The sequence below is a fragment of the Lolium perenne genome, chromosome 6 (genome assembly GCF_019359855.2).
Source record: "Lolium perenne isolate Kyuss_39 chromosome 6, Kyuss_2.0, whole genome shotgun sequence".
Classification (NCBI taxonomy): Eukaryota; Viridiplantae; Streptophyta; class Magnoliopsida; order Poales; family Poaceae; genus Lolium; species Lolium perenne.
The window spans coordinates 235,012,286-235,026,623 of record NC_067249.2 but is presented as its reverse complement, the minus strand read 5'-3'; the positions used below and the strand labels follow the sequence as shown (position 1 = coordinate 235,026,623).

Below are 14,338 nucleotides of genomic sequence, written 5' to 3'. Positions count from 1 at the left end.
TTATGGAGTATTATTTTATACAAGGTAGCCAAAAAAAAAAACACGTTACATTTTTCTGCCGAGGGTTAACAGGATCAAAGTAGGCAAATCGGGCGGCCAGATTTCACGGGCGTTTCCACAATTTCCGTCCGAAGAAACCCAACAAGATTTGACTTGCGTTGACAGCCCGTCAGTCCACCACCAATCCCAAACTCCCAACCGATTCCGGTGCCGTGGAGGCGGAGGTGGAGCCCCCAATACGCAGAGATTCAAAAAGAGATCGCCCAACCCAACTCACTTGGTTTCGCTCCCAACCCACCGCCACCACCACCACCACGCGCTCGCCGTCGCCGCCACCGCCACTACCTCGCCTCCTCCCCCGCCTCCCTACAAAACAACCCGCCGCAGCGCCCTTCACCCGCAACCCACCGGCCCCCAAAACCCCAACCGCCTCCCGCTCCCGCCGCGGCAGGGCCCGCCCCGCGATCGGATATGAAGGGCGCGGCCGCGTGGAGGGGCCACGGCGGCGGCGTGGCGGCGGCCGTGGCCGACCACCTCGGCGCAAGCGTCGCCCCCGGCGCGCGGAGGGCCAGGCTCTGCCTCTACGGCGTCGCGCTCGCCTTCGCGCTCTTCGCCGCCTTCCTCGCCTTCGCGCCCTCGCTCCCTGCCCCCTCGCCGCCGTCCTCGCCCTCCGCCGCGTGGCTCGGCGGCTTCCTCGCCTCCGCCTCGCCCTACCGCGCGCAGGTCTCCGGCTTCTTCTCCTCCCTCTTCCCCGCCAACTCCTCCTCCTCCACCGTGATTCCCGGCGGCGTCGTCGCAGCGAGGCGGAGCGGGCCGAGCGGTGGCGGGTTCCCGGCGGCGAGCGGCGGGCTAGCGGGGACCAACGGGTCCGGTGCGGGTGTGCCCGCCGAGCGATCGGGAACCGGAGGCGGCGGCGGTTCGGAAGGAGTTCGCGCCGACATCTCCGCCTCCGTGAACGCTACCGCTTCCGCGGCGCGGTCCAACGCGCCGCCCAACGATCACGTGCTCGACAGTCCCGCGGCCAGTAATTCCTCACGGATAGCTGGTGCTGACGCCAAGGCCGGGGCTGGACTCCGCGGCGACATCTCCGCTTCCAGTAACGGTACTACTTCGGCGGTGCAGAGCAGTAATTCCACAGGGATCGCCGGTGCTGCGAGCAATAATTCCTCGGGGATCGCCAAGGCTGGTGTCACGATCGGCGGTTCGGCCCAGAATGGCACCGCGGCGACAGCAGGAGCGCCAATTCTGGCCACCAATGCCCCCGGGGCGAATGCAAGTTCAGCGGAACCCCCAACGAGCAACGGGACAGCTGTCCCCTTCATCAGCCAGACCGGGAGCGCAGTTTCAGCGGCGACGCACCGCAACGGCGACGCGCCGCCGAGAAGAGGGGATCCCAGCAAGAAGCGCGCTGCCCAGGATTCGGCGGCCGGCAGTACTCACAAGCAGAGTACAAGCAGAGCTCCTGCTGCTTCAGCTGGTGGAAGCAGCAACAGTACGAGGAATCTGCAGAAGGAAACGACTGCAACTTCTTCTCAGAGGAGCGCCGGCAACAGCAGCGCGGTGCCGGTGATGGGGAATGCGCGGCCGGCGAAAGGGGCTGGAATTGCCGGCGGTGGCCAGAACAAGGAGTACTCGGTGGAGGAGATGGGCAGGTGCGACATGTTCTACGGGAACTGGGTCTGGGACGATTCGTACCCTCTCTACGCGCCGGGATCATGCCCTCACGTCGACGAGTCCTTCAACTGCTTCCTCAACGGCCGCCCCGATAAGGATTACCAGCGGCTCCGGTGGAAGCCCCGCGGGTGCAGCATCCCGAGGTGAGCCATGCTTAATTACTTGAATTACTTGCTTATTATCTGCCATCAACGATCGATCGACTAAAACTTGTTGCGAATATGCCATCTCCGTTAGTCTCCCGTCAATGGACTCCTGTTAAACCCCTTTGGCATGTGACTATTTTCTGCAAATTCCAAAAGTACCCTCACCTCACCCCGCACCACCGCGCGCGAATGGCGGTGCCCGCGTCGCCGGCGACCCGTCCGGCGCCGGCGCCCATCCGATATGACCCTTCCTCACCTTTGAGAACCACTCCCGTGTATCTCCAGTTTCTCCCCCACTCGCCTCTCCGGCTGCCCAAACCCTAACCCTGGAAAGACGGCGCGGTGATCTATTCCCCCGCGCCGGCGACGAAGAAGAAGGAAGCGTCCATGTTGGCTTCCTCGGTGAGCACCATAGACCGAGCGCCGCGGATACCAAGTGTTTGTTCCTTCCTTCCCTAGCTAATTCCTGGTGGCATTAGGTCGTCTGAAACCTTGCAAGTGTTGATTTGATTAATTAGTTAGTAAATAATATAGTTGAAAGCATTAAGATGGGCGTTATATATAATAAGAGAAAATCACAGAGGAGCCAGGATATTGGAAAGTTGAATTCACTGGATTCTTTACAATCAAATCGTTGCTCTCTACTCTTGTGGCGGAGTGTCACTTGTTTTGTTCTTGCTTGTCTGCTCATGCGAAACCATAATCAAGATGCATGCTGTGATTGGGCGGATCAAAATCCACACCGTACACGAATGATACAGCTTTGCTCCAAGAATTGCAGTTCCACTTGCATGCTGTATGTTTCCATTGCGAAAATGTTGTTTGCTGTTAGTGAGACTCTGTTCTGGCGAGATAGTACTCTGTCTAGTTTGGTAGAACTTTTGGTCCTGTAAGTTGTTCATCCCGGAAGGGAGCTTCTGCCTCTGGGTATTTGGGTCACGTTTGTAAAAACAGATCTTACCGCTTTGTCAGCTTTCTTAATTGGAAGCTAGGGGCTGTGGCCCTTCACTCGAAAAATACTGTATGTTTCCTGAATCCTGATCCATGTTCATAGAAATCCAAATCCAAGGTATCCATTTCTTGCAACATTATAGTAATCCATTAACCTTTAGTACCTGTGTACGTAGTTAATGTGCATGTGTGTTGGTTCATCATCTGGTTCTAAAATTCTGATCCAACAAGTTGCAGTTGGCTAAGGAACTAATGGCGCTGGCTGTTGGTCATCAGTATAGTACAGCCTGCTATTTTAGAATCTTTTAAATGGGTGTTGTCACGTATAACAGAGACATGTTGCGGACTTGCTGTACAAATATTTGTTTACATGGCAGAGGGCAGAACTGTCCTCATACCAAGACTGCACACCCTTTGGTTGTTAGTTCACCGTCATGGCAAAGTCACAAGAAGTTGTGTTTGTGTGATGGCATATGAGCTGTGTGTTTGTTTGATGCCAGTTAACCAATTTTATTTTACTTTAACACCCATGCAGTTTGTGTGAATTCAGTCTGTTCTTTTTGCGTGACAAATTCAGTTATGTGATGCCATGATGCTGATGCTTATGTTAGGTTGAATCCAACTGATATGTTGGAGAGGCTGAGGGGAAAGAGACTGGTGTTTGTTGGTGATTCACTCAACAGGAACATGTGGGAATCACTTGTTTGTATCTTGAGAAATTCTATCAAAGACAAGAGGAAAGTGTTTGAGGTATCTGGGAACCACAAGTTCAGGGCTGAGGGCTCATACTCTTTTTTATTTCAGGTATGCAACACTTCTCATATGCCCATTCTTTGGCTTCCTTTTCTTGAGAATGCAGCAGGAGATATTTTGCTATTTGTGCTTGTTTGATCATTTGAGGTGGAAACTTATGTGCTAAATTCATGTTGTATAGGATTACAATTGCACTGTGGAGTTCTTCCGGTCCCCTTTCCTTGTTCAGGAGTTGGAGGTTCCTCTCAAACATGGAAAGGTCAAGGAAACTCTTAGGCTTGACAAAATCGACCGGTCTTCCTCAAGGTACAAGAATGCAGATATTATTGTCTTCAATACTGGGCATTGGTGGACACATGAGAAAACTTCTCTAGGGTAAGCTTTTATTTCCACAGTCTGATTCAGTAAATTGCTCATGCCATGTGTCTGCATTTCAAGTCTTTCTTACTGTTCCATTGTCAAATGTGCTACAGGAAAGATTACTATCAGGAAGGCGACCAAGTATACCGTGAGCTGAATGTGCATGATGCCTACCGGAGAGCTCTAAACACCTGGGCCAAGTGGGTTGATTCAAATGTGAATCCCAAGAAAACAACCGTCTTTTTCAGAGGCTACTCGGCCTCCCACTTCAGGTTCGCACACCCTTAGTACGAACTCCTGTAAAGTCAGTTTGCCATGACGTATCAGTATATGAGTTACTGATGTTTGGAAATGTCTCCCTGTATTTGTGTTGTGCAGTGGGGGGCAATGGAATTCTGGCGGCAGCTGTGACAAGGAGACTGAGCCGATAACAAACGAGCAGTACCTCATACCATACCCACAGAAGATGAGCATTCTGGAGGAGGTGCTCCATGGGATGAAAACACCTGTCGCCTATATGAACATTACAAGGATGACCGACTACAGGAAGGAGGGACACCCTTCAATCTATCGCAAGCAGAAGTTGAGCGAGGAGGAGCGGAAGGCACCTGAGTTATACCAGGACTGCAGCCACTGGTGCCTTCCTGGAGTGCCCGACTCCTGGAACGAGGTCCTCTATGCAAAGATTTTGGTGAAGCAGCATCAGATGCTGCACCAATAAAGGCAAGTGACAAATTGCTTGTTCCTGTACATGAGGTTTTGTTGTTGTGGAATGCCAGTCTGTTTAGGATAATAACCAGCCGTAGCGTTCAAGGCATATATAGTTGACAAAAGTGATAGGGCAAGGACTTTGGAATCCTTGCATAGAGCAAACTAGGCAGTTTGTCAGATATATCATATCTGACCTTCGATACAAATAGGAAATCTGTATAGGATCATAGGAGTTTATGATGTAAAATTCATATCCAGCTAGCAGTACTCAGAAACAATGAATAGTGAATACTGCATCGAAAATTCAGAATAACTCTCTGTTTTTCATGAATCCTCGTCTTTCTTTTTCCAGACAGATACTTTTTTTTTTTCACACGAGGATGCTATTGTAGTAAGATTTTTTTATTTTCTGAGGTATTACTAAGCATTCTTTGAGTTTATACACAATATTAATAAATGAAGTGGCTGTTTGAACGTAGCAACATTTGAATCAGATCTGAGTGTACAGTCCTTGTTGCTGTTCATCCTGAATCCCTGATTGTGATGGTCCTATGGAAGCATTTGACAAGCTTTTGAGCTGTCACATGAACTTAAAGTACTGTCAGCACTGCTAATTGCGAAGCCTGAATATGCTGTAGAACTCTGGTGAGATTTCTCTGGGGATATATAAACTGTCGTTTATTTGTTGGTCATGCTCTGTTTGCATTGTGGACCAGTAGGCACCAGCCAAGTCAGCAAGGGAATTTGCTTGTTAGCTACAATTCTTATCAGATATCTCTGTTCTGGGGTACTACTACAGTACTAATTAGAACATTGGCGGAGCTTGACCACAATTTGAGAAGGGGCTAAACTATGTACTCCGTCCTTCCTGAATTAGATGTCGCAGATTTGTCTAGATTCACGTGTATTTATACAGTAAAACGTGTCTAGATACTTGCATATCTAGACAAATCTGTGACAAGTAATTTCAGACAGAGGGAGTAGTAGGTGTTGGCGGAGCCAGATTTACTGGAATGGGTGTACATAGTCCTAGATTACTATGGGACTTTGCTTGTTGGGCTAGCTAAGACTGAGTATATTAGGAGAGAGTTAGGCCAGGTAATGGGTGTACATTTGTACACCCTTGTTTAGCTGTGGCTCCGCCTGGCTTCTAATACAAAGATGAGTCAAAACCACATCATCACGGCCCAGAATGGCTCTAAGGAAGCTCAGCCAATTATACCTGTAAATGGGCACGTCCGTGACGTTCCACCAAGTGCCGCCTGTGTCCTTTTAAATTGAACGGGACGTTGCTACTGATCCATTTACTCCCGTCCGGATAAGCGGGCGGCCGTTTGCCCGCTACGTAGCTGATTAAAGCACACAGGCACGCAAGACGCAGCTGACCAAAGCTCGGTAGGAATGTAGTATACGTTGTTGTCTCGTATACGTGCGGACCGCTCCTATTGCTCTGGTTTTCTACTGCTATTAACGTTTGTTAAGCTAACTGTTTAACTAAACCTTATATAATCAGCAAATAATATTGAAAAATTTGGCATCGGAAGTTGTTGTGTTTTTTAAGGAACACGTGACAATATTTGACAATAATAGTGCATACAAATCTCTACAATTGTGATATCTCAGCACACTATCCAGCTCAGTGAGCTAAAAATTCAGCAGTAGTACATGCATCACAGGCAGTGCTTCAGTAAATCCCCGGTCTCCAAAATACACTAGGAAGTTCAGAACATTAGCCCATCTCCAACGGAGCGATGCATTTCGAACGCTCAAAATATCCGCGCACGTCCGTTTACATCGGTTCAAATGTTTGAAATCGACCGCGTCTACTCATCGCCGTCATCGTCACGACGAGCTCCGGTACCGGCCACGGCAGTTGGCAAGCGACGGTGTTCCGCCGGTGCCGCCGACAATGGTGGAGGTGGAGCAGCCCACGCCGGTGGTTGCGATGGAGCAGTCCACGCCGGTGGTTGCGATGGAGCAGTCCACGCCGGTAGTGGAGATTGAGCAGCCCACTCTGGTGGTGGAGGTGGAGCAGCCCACGCCGGTGGTGGAGGTGGAGCCGCCCACGGGTTGTACGACGGAGGTGGAGGCGGAGCCGCCCACGGGTTGTACGACGGAGGTGGAGGCGGCGGTTGCACCGGTTGCGGGGCCAAGTCCTCGAGCGCCCGGCGTCGGGCCTCTACCTCCATGAGGCCCGGCGGCATGAAGCCGGTGGCGTACCAGGGCAGCGGCGGCTGCACCGGTCGGTCCACCTCCGAGACGAGGACGCCAAGCCTCGCGATCTCATTGTCCGTCATCATCGCCGGGTATTCGAACTTCCGGACCTACGCCATGGCCAACTGCCATTCCTGGAAAATGACGGTATGGAAAGAAACAATCATACTTCTGGCCATCCACAATGATGCTATGTCACAACATTTACAATGTATCTTTGCACATTCTGGGATTGTTCTTTTTCCTAAAGATTGCGCCAATCTCTCCTGTGTCTACAAGATTGCATGCCTATAACTAGTATGACAATGAGGTGATTAAGATAATGAAATGCTATTGTAATTTCCTGGGTTATGCCTGATTGAGTGATTGGTGTGTATGACACTCCTACTTCTAGTGCAACTCTTGTACTATTCTCTTCAAGGTTCAGGGCGAGGGGTTATGCATGCTACCCTAGCTGCAGTGGCTGTTCGTACTGTAGCTAACACTACATTCCCATGTCTCTGATCACAATGAATGGCTATTTTTAAGATAATCCAAATTTTAGTCCATATTGCTAATAAAATATACCAGATTATCTCTCACATTATCTACAGATAGCATCACAAGATAACAACAGTGGCAAACAGGACATATTCGACAAGCACTACAATCTATGAAATAGACTGATTTATAAAAGAGGTCATAATTAAACCATACATCTATGTATGAAACAGACTGCGCTGAAACTAGTAACATAGCACAGTGTCAGAGGGCGTTCTTCCTCGCTGGCACTCCCCGGCCTCATAGACCCCAGACGTACCTCTTCTTTCCATTCCCTAACAAACGTGTGCTTAGACTATACCGGCAGAACAATTCATTCAAATTCCTACCTAACAAAAATTTCTATAATGATTTTCAGGTTATGAGTCTGTGAGAACAGATTGAAATCAACCTGTACTATATCATGTTCTTCAGATGGGCCGGCCAATGATGAAATCAGAGACAAATAATAGCTAGGAGTACCGAAATCTTATCACAAACAGGATAATTACATAGATCATGGGCGAGTACCTGCTTGATCTTCCGGCTGCTGCCGTCCTTCTCCTCCACACGGACATGGACGGGCTCATGCGGCCCCCCACAGATCTCGCCAGATACCGGGTGCTCAACCGGCGGGATGGAGGCGGCCGGAGAAGACGAGTTCAGGGAGGAGTGGAGGGATGGGGCGGCGGCGGTGGAGCTGCTTCTGGGGAGAAGAAGAGTTTGGGGGGGGGGGGGGGAGCGAGGGATTGGGGGGCGCCCGACTCAACCGCCATGGAGAGGATGAGCGGCGGTAGCGGGCCATCCGTGAATGGCCGCCACAATTTTTTTTCTTTACTGGGTGTCTATTTAGCTACGTAATGGGCTTGGGCTGGCGGCGCCGTGGCCTTCCGTTTCTATTTACAGGTATACAGCCAATGACATAAAACACTGCAGGTAAATTTAACACACAAGATTAGTATTTCTAGTGCAAGCCTTTGATCTACGGACTACAGTCAAATCAACTTCTGCACAATAACTTCTTGGTTGCAGCTACACGAGCTGCCTGGATATCAGGAGGTAGTCCAAAGCACTTCTGCTGTCACTCTGAACTGAACACCATTGCTGCCTGCCGCGCCTTCTTAGATGATGCACAGCACTCTAATCTGCAGAAGTGTTGTCACCGGTTTGATTGGAAACATCTATCCTCAGAAGTTTCAGAATAGCTCTTTCCATTTCCATTAATCCTTTGTCTCTCTGTTCCTTGACTGCATGAGGATGCTATACAGTGCATTCTCTGACTTGATACTATATGCTAACAAGTGGCTGTAAGGACAAAGTAACATTTGAATAGATCTGAATGTCCAGTGCTTCTTGCTGTGCATCCTGATTTGATAGTCGTTACGGTCACTGCGGCTAATTGTGAAGCCTGAATGTGCTGTAGCACTCTGTTGAGATTTCTCTGGGGTTGAATTAATTTTGCTTCATGGACCACCAGGCAAATCAACAAGTGATTTGTTACAAGTTACAGCTCTGGTCAGATATCTCCTGGCTGGGTACTACCACTGAGAACACTGTTGTTAAACACACGCACCGGATTAGTACTCCTGTTGTAGGCCTTTGAACTATGGAGTACAGGGCTACCAACTTCTGCACACTAACACCCTGGTAGCTGCTGCTGCTACACGAGCTGCCTGAGTATCAGGTAGGCGGTCCAAAAACACTTCTGAAAATAGGATTCTTTGAGGGCGAAATTAGATTCTTTCTTTGCTGCCTCTTCAAAATAGGATTTGGACTGCTGACAGGCTGAGGAACATGGGCTGGACACACATCGACAAGTGCAGTTTCTGCGATCATGTTTTCGAGGATGCAAATCATTTGTATCTGCTCTGTCCGTTCTCCAAGGAGATCTGGACACGCATAGAGCGGGTCAAGCCCCTTCAGGTACTCATTATTAGCATATCTGGTTTGGCTCGGTTCAATATTGAGAAGGCCCAATAAGGCAACCCGAAGAAGTAGTCGACTCTTGTAACCCTAGGCTGGTTGTATATATAAAGCCAGCAAGGGTACTCGATAGGAAGAGGACAATAGATAGACATAATAGAGAGACAATATAGCTCCGCCTATGGCGGCATCCTGTAAACGTACTTATGATCATATTAGATTGCTAGCAGCATTTAGAGATCCTCCACCGAGGGGACCTGAAACTGGGTACGTCGTGTGCCTAATCTCGCTCCCGGAATTTCCATCGTCACTCTCTCCCGAAACCCAAGTCTACAATACGTAGACATTGGCGAGGTGATCCCTCGTCAGCTGGCCATGTTGTTTGTTGATCTAAGACTTTGGTGGCCGAATCTCCACAGATCGGACACAGGAAATCGCCGCAAGGACATGCTTACAATGGCTGCCTATGATTTGTCAAATATCTGGAACGAGCGAAATCGGTGTCTTTCAGTGCAAGGTTCTGCCTCTGGCAACTGTCGCTGGTATCGTGTTGGCTGATGTTGTCAGAAACGCATGTAGTTCTTAGTTATTTGTTTTTGTTTTTTGAGGTGGTGTGTGTCTGATGGCTTAAGGCACCAGTTGTTATATAACTGGGTTGTTTTCTCTTCTCTATTATAATGCATAAAGGCAGAGCTCCTGCCATTTCTCGTAAAAAGAAAACACTTCTGAAGTTCTGATGTCACTCTGAACTGAACACCACTGCTGCCTGCCTACGTCCTAGCTGCCTTTGCATTATCAATGTGATATTCATACAGATGATGCGGAGCATTTCTAAGGGCTACTTCTTTTGGGCTTATAATTCTAGAGAAGCCAGCTTATAGATTTCGGTGGGAAGAAACTCCGATGGGAAGAAGCTCTCAAAAACTGTCTTGGACACTTCTTTTCAGCTTATGAAATTAAGCTCATCCTTTGTGTTGTGTTGTGTAAAGACTGTAAAGCCCCCTAAAATTCAATTGTGCCTTTGTCAATACATAATATTGTACTATTGATTGTTTCACGAATTGCAGGTTTCTGAATTGCATTACACCGGATCAAATCTCAGAAAATGACATCACCACAGCATCAATACAGTGAGGCACCAGACCAAATTTTCACAATTTTCACAAAATGAAAATCAGAGTAGAGATGGTCGATCTGTACAAGAGGGCAAGATGTAGAGGTGGTCTGGATTGACTGCGGACAAGGTGTCGACCAGCGGCGGGCGGGCGAGATGTAGACCGGCGGCGGGCGGGCGAGATGTAGACTGGCGGCGGGCGGGCGAGATGTCGACCGGCGGGTTGGAGGCGGAGCTCGAGGCCTTCAGGGCTTTAGGCGGAGACGGAGCTCGACGCCGTTGTCGGATGGGGGCGAGATGTCAACCGTCGGCGGTCGGCGGCGTATCGAAGAACTTCTCGCAGTGTCGGTTGGAGATGCGTCACCGAGGGGCGACTGCAAGCGGCGGCTGCGAGCGGCGTCGTCGAGGGGCGACTGCAACGGTGGGTAGGTGGTCGATGTTTTTTCTCGATGGGGGACGGGAGAGGCCGAGGCCCGAGGGTACTCGATGTTTTTTCTTCTTCTTCTATTCTATATATTTCTGCGGTCAATCTTTTTTCCATGTGGAGGGGTAATCTGTCATAAATCATACCAAATTGGAGGGCAATTTGATGTACCGCTTCAGTTCCCTCACGCGGAAGCTCGGGAAACCGGTCCCCACCAGTTTCTAGATTTGCACTGAGAGTTGGCTTCTCGGTAGAAATAAGCCCAGGTTAAGCTAGAGACTTCTTTTGGGCTTCTCTTGTTTGGCACCTAGAAGCAGCTCTAGAAGCCCAAAAGAAGTGGCCCTAATTTTGTAGCAAGCTGGCTACCAGTTTGAAGCGAGCTACTGTTCTCTAGAGTCGTCTACCTCATTTGTTTTCTTTTGAGAACTTTTTTCTCATCCACCTGTTTATTTCCTCCAGAAGCCAAATTGGTGCCTTCTTTTGGGCGGATAAGGATGAGGTGCAAGGGGGCCAGTGTCTAGTGGCCTCGAAGAGCATAGTAACATCCCAAAAATTTCAAAACAAAGAAAATAAATTTTCCTATTTCCAAATTTTGGAACCAACAAAAACTTTTATTAAATTAAGGTTGATACATAGTGATCTTGCTTAATTCTTGTGCTATTGCTATAATTGTTTGTGGAAGTATTTTAAAATGATCTTAAACCCTAAACCTCACCCCTCTTTTCACCATCTAAGTTAAAATAAAATAAAAGGAAATTAAATAAGAAAAAGGCCTATGTGCCTATGGCTATTTTTGTGAAACTTTACCCTAGGCCTTTCTACTTTGTTTAGAGGATTGGAAAACCTTCATAAACCTCACCTAGTGCTTATCAAACCAAATCCAAGTTGAAACCAAAGAAATTAAAAAGAAAATAAAAATGCCATAGAGGCATATGAGAGTAAAAGGCAAATTTGTGAATTTGAGAATCTTGACCCTAAGACTTGTGGTGAATGGTTGGATTACTCCTCTATACCATTTCAACACTCAACAACATCAATTGGGTCAAGCCAAGTCAAATTAAAAATCAAATGCAACATATGCATAGAGGCATATGTGGCACATATCCATTTTTCCCAAATCTTGTTCTATGCACTTATACCTTGACCAAATGGTGTGAAACCATCTTTAAACCTAATCTAACCCTAAATGGACCCTTACCCATGCCCAAGTAAAGCAAGGGAAATAAATTAGAAGAATAAGGAAAATTGACATACCACCTCTTATGTGTTATGGCCATTTTTGCAAATCTTTGAGCTAGACCTTTTGGAATGGTTTCAATGGTTTGGAAATGTTCCTAAACTAATAAGAATCACATTTGAGTCAAGAAAAGTCAAATCAAATAGAGAGAGATCAAATAGTGAGAAAATTCCATTTTTACTCACATACACTTTAGCCAATTTTGCAAATCTTCAACTAAGGCCACATTTGCTTGTGCCATTGTTTGTAAAACACTTTGATATCAATAACAAACTCAAATGCATCAAAGAAACAAGAATCAAATCAAAGAAAAATGCAAATCCCATCCACATATGATAATGGTCATTTGGCCATTTTATAACATCTTCACCACTTTGCACCCCTGGTTTTGACTTTTCTTAAACCAACCTTGGTCAACACTTGACACCTCATCCAAGACCATGTCAAGATGAACCACTTTGCTGTTGACCACTAGTGTTGACTCTGACCAGGTTGACCAGAAATGAATTGACAAGAGGAGACATTGAAACAAAGAGAAGATCAACCCCCATTTTGAAATCGTGCAAACCTGCATCAAATTGACCACCACCACCATTCTACCTCTCTAATTATATAAATGAGATGCACCAAAAAGATTTCAGAAATTCAAACAAAATTCTCTTGCGGCCATTTCCTCAAACACCTTGCAGGTTACTTTTCAGATTTGACATAGATCCTTTTAACCTCTGGTTTTTAGCCTCCACCACTTTACAATTGTGATCATCACACCCTGGTACCTCCTCTGCATCAAACCAAGCCCATTTGCACTGATAAAAGTGAAGCCATGATCATTGTTTCATCCATGCCGTGCACCATGCCACCCCAATGCCACTCATCGTCCCTCTTCCTCTCTGATCACTTTCCCCATGTCAACGACCTAGCCTGCACTCTCCTAAGCACGCCAGTACCCTTCCTAGCTCGAAGCTCGCCCGGCATTGGCCACACGACGCATGCCCAGACACGCCCAGAACAATGCCAGAGCGCGCACGGGCACCGTCCTGGACGCGCCAGAGCACGCCGTCGTGCCATCGCTCCCGTCCTCCCCTGCAAGCCTACCTCTGCATCACGCTTCACCGCACCACCAGTACCCTCCTAGACACGCTCAGTAGCTCGCGGAGGACCCATCGCCGTCGCCATGATCAAACCCTTGCCGCTAGTACCCGCCGTAGACGCGGAAGCAACTCGAGCCGTACCCTCCTCATTTCCCTGCGCCAGCTACAAGTTGAGAACCGCCTGGACGTCGCCTACCTCCTGTGCCCCCTACCTTGCCCCTTCACGCCCTGGACAGCCATCGCCGTCGACGACCACCACGGCCCCCTCGCAGCACCCCTCCACCCTATAAAAGGAGAGCACCCGCGCCTAAATCCTTCACACCAACAAGCTTCCCTCCTCTCTCCGATCCTCCTCAACCTCTTCCCCTCCTCAATTAGCCCCCATTTCGCCGGAATTTGATCGGAGTCCGCCGCACCAGTAGCTCATCGCCGTCGTCGATTTCGGCCACCTCAAGCTCCGCCGCGACTACCAGTCGACTCCCCGTCGTCGACAACGTCGTCCAGCATCATCGCCGCCCCTCGCCGGAGCCCCAGCTCGCCGCCGACCCCCTACCTCCGCCGCAGCAGCAACCCCCTCTCGTCGACGTAGACGAAGCCTGTCAGCCGCTCGATCATCTTCTAATCCGACGGCTCCTATTCGCAGGTACCGCTTCGGGTTATTTCAGTCGCTGACGCATGGGACCCACTATCAGCTGGCCCGCAACGTTAGTTGGGCTGGCCCCTCTGCGTTTTAAATCTTTCGGCCCATCTACTTCCCGCCTAGCCCAGTTAGCCATTTTCGAATTAATATGATCCAGTAAATTTTCAATACTGGTCTTTGCTATTTTTTTGAATAGTTTCAAATCTACAAACCCAAATTTGGTGATTCAAATTGTTCCAGAATCCTTATGAAATGATCTAATTAACCCCACTGGTTTCAACCTCATATCTTGTGTAGATTTTGAATAGCAAAAAATATCAAGTCAGATACTTTTCAGTTTTCAAATAAATATGAAAAATCAACCCTTTTGAATATTTAGGTGATTCCACCTCTCATAATTCACATTTCAACCCCTCTATTTTACTATGCAAAAATATGATATGGGTTCTGTACATGATCATGGGCTAGAAGCAAAATATTGGCTATGTAGTCAATAACTAGCACATTTAAACCATTTAAAAAATTAGGAATTTAAATCTATGAGGTGTAGCACCTCATTTAAATAATTTTCTCAAGTGTTA

At 48.2% G+C, this 14,338-nt stretch overlaps 1 protein-coding gene and 1 long non-coding RNA gene across 2 annotated transcripts; one reads left to right on the top strand and one right to left on the bottom strand.

Annotated features, from left to right (window-relative positions):
- The first annotated feature begins 415 nt into the window (after positions 1–415).
- LOC127306024 (uncharacterized) lies at positions 416–5,088 on the top strand. The gene is made up of 5 exons (XM_051336626.1): positions 416–1,817; positions 3,383–3,575; positions 3,706–3,899; positions 3,998–4,156; positions 4,263–5,088. Exons 1-5 carry the CDS (start codon positions 472–474, stop codon positions 4,603–4,605), a joined length of 2,235 nt encoding a protein of 744 aa, XP_051192586.1. The 5' UTR covers positions 416–471; the 3' UTR covers positions 4,606–5,088.
- Positions 5,089–6,182: 1,094 nt separating this feature from the next.
- LOC127306025 (uncharacterized) lies at positions 6,183–8,113 on the bottom strand. The gene is made up of 2 exons (XR_007854328.2): positions 7,860–8,113; positions 6,183–6,943 (listed from the first exon to the last, which is right to left on the bottom strand). It is a non-coding gene; the product is annotated as an uncharacterized lncRNA (long non-coding RNA).
- Between the last annotated feature and the right edge of the window lie 6,225 nt (positions 8,114–14,338).

Coding starts and splice junctions, on each gene's coding strand:
- LOC127306024 (XM_051336626.1), top strand. CDS start 472: ATGAAGGGCGCGGCCGCGTGGAGGGGCCACGGCGGCGGCGTGGCGGCG. Junction 3,900..3,997: donor CATGAGAAAACTTCTCTAGG/GTAAGCTTTTAT, acceptor AATGTGCTACAG/GAAAGATTACTATCAGGAAG. Junction 4,157..4,262: donor TACTCGGCCTCCCACTTCAG/GTTCGCACACCC, acceptor TGTGTTGTGCAG/TGGGGGGCAATGGAATTCTG.